This window comes from Clarias gariepinus, chromosome 2 (genome assembly GCF_024256425.1).
Source record: "Clarias gariepinus isolate MV-2021 ecotype Netherlands chromosome 2, CGAR_prim_01v2, whole genome shotgun sequence".
Taxonomy (NCBI): domain Eukaryota; kingdom Metazoa; phylum Chordata; class Actinopteri; order Siluriformes; family Clariidae; genus Clarias; species Clarias gariepinus.
Window position 1 is genome coordinate 37,677,501 of NC_071101.1, and position 5,670 is coordinate 37,683,170.

The 5,670-nt window shown below is 39.9% G+C and overlaps 1 protein-coding gene across 7 annotated transcripts in view; it reads left to right on the top strand.

Annotated features, from left to right (window-relative positions):
* scml4 (Scm polycomb group protein like 4) overlaps positions 1-5,359 on the top strand; it is a 33,366-nt gene extending 28,007 nt beyond the window's left edge. For 3 of the 7 annotated variants that reach the window (XM_053514223.1, XM_053514213.1, XM_053514240.1), the window contains 5 exons: positions 67-267; positions 480-680; positions 3,222-3,428; positions 3,588-3,733; positions 4,020-5,359. In XM_053514223.1, the coding sequence (XP_053370198.1) occupies positions 67-267; positions 480-680; positions 3,222-3,428; positions 3,588-3,733; positions 4,020-4,145 (881 nt within the window). In that variant the 3' untranslated portion in view covers positions 4,146-5,359. The remainder of the gene's footprint in view (positions 1-66; positions 268-479; positions 681-3,221; positions 3,429-3,587; positions 3,734-4,019) is intronic. The other 4 variants (XM_053514252.1, XM_053514261.1, XM_053514244.1 and 1 more) reach the window with 3 other exon arrangements.
* The last annotated feature ends 311 nt before the right edge of the window (positions 5,360-5,670 follow it).

Sequence of the window (5,670 nt, forward strand, 5' to 3'; positions counted from 1 at the left end):
TGACTCTGTAGCTTGCTGGTTTGAGGAGGAAACATTCTCTTTCTCTCTCTTTCTCTCTCTCTCTAGTGTGTATCTACGTGAATAAACAGGTGAACACTGGCCCAAACCTGGACAGACAGAAAGTCATGCAGCTTCCCGATCACCTAGGCCCGGCGCGGCCCTCTGTAGTGCTCCAGCAGGCTGTGCAGGGTTGCATCGATAGTGCTTACCAGCAGAAAACCGTTTTCACCCTGCTCACACAGGGCTACGGAGGAGAGAAGATATCAGGTTACACACAATCACACAATATGAGATGCAAACTAATAAACTAAAAAAGAAATAATCCATTCCGGTGCTGTTGCTGTTGTCCCTATTGTCACTAAAGAAGCTTAAGATGTACTTTTACACTGTGGAAATGTTTGTACTGTTCATCATTCGAACTCTATTCTTATGTTATAATAATAATTAAACTTACAGTGAATTGTTTCTCTTTCTTTCAGCCACCTTTGATGGCAAGCAGCACCTTTTAAGCCTGCCAGTAGTGAACAGTGTTGGTTATATCCTTCGCTTCCTCAAAAAGCTCTGTAGAAGCCTCCTGTGCGAGAACCTCTTCAGCGATCAGCCAATCGCACTTTCCTCATCTCCCTCTTCCTCTTCCTCAGCCCACACAGACAAGCATTCAGATGGACAATCCAAGTCGAGTAAGTTCTTACACCACATGACAGATTGTCATGGCTTGTCATTCTGTCATTCCCTAAGTCTCCTGGAGAGGATAAAGCGTAATTGACAATGAGTGAGTGAATATGGCATGTTCCTTGAAAGGAAACTATCACAACTAATGAAAGTGGGAATTTATAACACATTTACAGCAATAAGTTCTTCCTTCTGATTTCATCTCAAAAGTCCCAAATGTCAGTCAGCGTTATCTCTTTTACCTCCATTCCTATTAACGTCTCTGATAATTTGGATACTGTGGGTGCCTGAAGCCCCTCGCCCTTCTGAGACTAATCGTATCGTCCTCAAATAAAAAAAGAATAAGTAGAATAATAATTTTCAAGCCTAAAAATATTACAATAAATTGAAACAAATGATGTATACTGGATCCAGAATTAAGATGTATTTATATGCTGTGTAAAAAAAAAAATGTGATCCAGGAGCTGTGCTATTTAAAAAACAGGTGACCTCTGGTGGTGACAATTGGTATCGTGTCACAATGGCTGATTGTTGCTGTGATTTGCAGCGTGCAGTGACATTAAGAATTAAATAAAGTTAATATGGTGTTATTTTTTTATTATTATTATTTTTACAGTTATATATGTATAGTGTGTGAATAAGCGTGTGAGTGTGTATGTGTGTGCCCGGGATTGGTTAAATAGTTAACTAGTTCAAGAATATTACTGAAGGGGGCGTATTGTGCAAATATCACATTTTAGCCATGTTTAGACATTCACATGGGTTGAAACAACGCGGTTAGATTTTGTCCCCTAATTTGACTTCAGATTAGAAGATCCACTCCCTTGGCTTGTTGCTCAGCTCTGCTGTTCTCTGGAGAGGCATGGCTCAGGAATAGCTCATTTTCATAGACACTGAAATAGCGCCTAAAATAAAATAAGTTTAGTTTGAGTTATAAAAAAAAAAACGACATTATTTGACTGGTATTTCATCCCGAGAATTAACACACGCATTAATGTGTTAAAGAAATAGCAAAATATGGAAAGCTTTAAGCTATAACAATGTTGACCCGGACAGAGAGGTCAAGTTCATGAGGGGTTGTGGGTCTAATCGAGCTGTGTTTAATGTGTGAAAGGAGCATTTTGGAGAGGGGTGCGATAAATGCTTTAAGTTAGTCTGGTCTGCAAGTGTTCAGAAAAATCTTGTATGTAATGTAAAGTGCTTGAGAATTTAGGAGGTTAAAGACAAGTTTTTGTCCAGCTGTGTCCAAGAGTCAGATGGTTTGCAAATGCAGACCTGTCACTCAAATCTCGAAATGGTAAGGGACTGAACAAGCACCGAAGGGGTCTTTGTGCACAGGAAAGGCTGGATCTTTCTGATATTTTAAAGGAGAAACATGTCAGGATATGACTTTATTGAGAGAAATGGACAGAAGAGGACCCAGCACTGAGCTTTGTGGGACTCCAGTAGAGTAAAGTGTCTGTGGAGAAGGGAGGTGTAGTGGGAAGTAATCCACCACTATTATTAAATTTGTTAAAGGCTGCTGAAGAGGTCAAAGTCAAGGGGAATGAGGACTGTTAAACATCTCAGTAAGCATTTTAATGCCAAAACTGTTAACATCTTGATGGTTTTTCTAGCCAAGAAAGGTAGGAGAACAGTGTGAATTGCGAATCCTGACACATTTTTCTCATCTGATTCAAGAGTTACAGTGGAAAAGAAGTTCAGGCGTGGAAGAAGTATTAGATTAAATCAAGTCAAGGAGGAAATAGAGATTGCAGTAACTGGAGGAGAAGTATGAACAGTCTGTGACAGGCAAGGTAGGAACGGTGACTGTGAAGAATACAAAAGTGACAATCTGAAAGGTGAAGCAATGTCCGCAGCTGGAGAGGTGAAGCTGAAGACCAGGTCTAGAACATTTTCTGCCTCAGGGCTGCTGTTGAACAAAAGAGTGTGAAAGGTTGAAGTTTCAAGGAGAGTGAGATGGATGGAGTCAGTAGGAGAGATGTCTAGTTCCAAAGGTTCCAGCAGGGGCAATGGATAACAATAATGTGAAGATTGCCTGGAGACCTGATAGTCACAGCATGTAACTCAGTGCATGAGATGGGAGGTGTTCTTAGAGACAAAAGCAAACCTGTGCTGCAATTTCTGCCAGGTAAAAATAAATCCTTCTTCAACAAGATGAATAAATAAGGAGGGACAACAATCATGTATTGATGATGATCAAATAATGATGGATTATTTTGACCTGATTATAATGGCTAATGAGTTAACACAAAAAGTGTAAGTATGAGATATATAACCTTTTAGCTAAACAAGTTGTAGTTTGAATTTCAGTTTTGCCATGCTACTTGGCATCACCCATATGAAGATGGTTCCTTTTGATGTTTCAGCCTTATGTCGTCTCTGTGAGTCTTCACTCGCTACCATTGCCTCCAGCATGCTCAGAATTTTTATTCCTGTAAAGCTGCTGTGCAACAATGCACATTGTTAAAAGCACTATACAAATCAATTTGTATTGAATCGAATCAAATTGAATAATAGTTTGAAGTGAGACATTTCTTGTTGTGTAGCAGATTCTATGGTGGATGATTACCACTCTGAACCAATGGAGCCCAAGCGCTACTCTGTCGACCACAGTGACACATCCTTTGGTCTGATGACATCACCGTACATAGCATCGAAATCCAGCTATGGGTTTCGTTCTGGCACCACCTACTCTGGGGGCGTGTGCAGACCCTCAGCCAGTCCCAGTGCATTCCAGGAAGGAAACAGAAGTGGTAAGAGAATCCAATGCTGCCATGGTGTAAAAGATACATGAAAAAGATACCGTTGAGTCACTCTTCAATTCCTACACACAGAGGTACACAGGGACACAGTTCAAATAAAATAAAATAAAAATTTTACTTACTGTTTTTACTTTATCTGCTTCTCTTCAGCCTACAGTCCATCCCCGGAGGCAGGTGAGTCAAAGCCTCCTTCGAGTAAAGACCCATCCCGTTGGAGCGTAGAGGAAGTGGTGTGGTTTATCAAAGACGCAGACCCTCAGGCCCTTGGTCCACACGTCGAACTCTTCCGAAAACATGTACGTGTAGAAATTATAAACCACAAGATAATATATAATATGAAACCAAAAGCAGTTGAATTCTTTAGTAGTAAGAATCCTTTAATGGATACCCAAGTACAGTGCAAAGCCATCAGTACGGTGCCAGTATGTTGTTTATCTATGATCTTTATACCATATATTCCTAATAAAACCACACAGCATATTACCTATGAGGATCACTACTATATTGTATATTTGTAACAATCAGTACCATATAAACCAAGAGCCATCAGCATGTTGAGTGACTATGCGACTTGCCTTTTAGGAGATCGATGGAGATGCTCTCCTGCTGCTGAAGAGTGATATGATCATGAAATACCTGGGACTCAAGCTCGGCCCAGCCCTCAAACTCTGCTACCACATTGACAAGTTAAAACAGACCAAGTTCTGAAATTGGCTTGGCTATAACCATCCCCAAAAACACACACACACACACACACTTACACACACACACGCATGCTTATCTACTACTCCCTCAGACACACATACACATGGTCTCATACACTTACATGGACTACTTCACGATATCAAGACCTCATTTTCTTTGGTTTTCATTTGTGTCCTTCATACGCATTTTTGACCCTGACCTACCAAGTGCCCACAAACTTTTTAATGTCTGTGGTTATTTTGGACTCGACACTAATTAACGAATCCCATGAGCTTGCTTTAACATGGGTTGAGAAACTGACGAGGCACCCATAATGTTATCGCTGGGACTTTCTTTGGGACCACAGAGCTCCTGGAATTGTATATACTAAAGATAGATGAAGATGAGGACAGCAAAAATATCACCCGAGGAGAATGAGATTTTGGAGATAATTTGTCATGGACTAGACTCATACAGGTTTACGCAATGTGAGGATCATTTAAAAGTGGTGTTTAGCCACCTTGTGGTTAAACTAAGACATTACAGCTCCCTGTGACGCTAGTTCCAAGAGCAGCTAATCAAGACTTGATCATCCTGTATATTCATATTGAACTGTACAGACACAGTGCTTTAGAGTGGGAGTCACACCTTAAATTCTAGTTTCTAACTTAAACACACAACAGGGCTACTACTGGTAACCAGCAAAATACAGGCACTGATACAACCGTGGACCAATCACGAGACTCAATATTCGTTAGGGTTTTGGGTTACTTGCCATGCTTCTAATCTTTAATTTGTAAGGCAGACCTGCAGTAAGGACATGCATTACAGCACACCATAACAACAGCACAATCCTGGTTTAACAACAAGGACCAAATCCAGGTAGAACCACCATGGCAGGTTTCTTCATTAAGTCAGACACACACACACACACACACACACACACACACACACACACACACACACACACACACACCTGCCTCAGTTCAATAAGGTGCATATATAACAATGAACATGGATATTATTCTACAGGGTATTAAAAAATGGATTTAAACCTTGGTTAACAAAATATATCTCACATGTTAACCTTAAAGGATACTAATCAATGTCAGTATGAACACTGAAGTGTGTGTTATTTAGCTATACAAGCATGCCGACTCATCCCAAAACAACCAGTACAAAGGGAAAGAAAGAAAACCACAAAATTGCCTTGGTCTCATTTTAATTATTATTATTATTATGATTTTTTTCCTATGAAACTTACTTCATTTAATGAACTTTTTTTTTTATTAACATGTTGGAGAAAATTACAGACAAATGTTGGTCCACTCCTCCATGCGAAACATTTAAAGCTTCTTTACTGTATATTGTGCATGTGACTGGGGCTAGGATTGTCATTTTTGACATGTTTCTTTCATCATCTTGTTCAAATCAGGTTTGGGAATAAAATATCCCTGTTTTGAAAATTAACTCATCATGCCATCAATCTTCACAAGAGCCTCTTGATTTGCCTGTCAGATGTCGTATATCCATATTTCATCATGGGTGT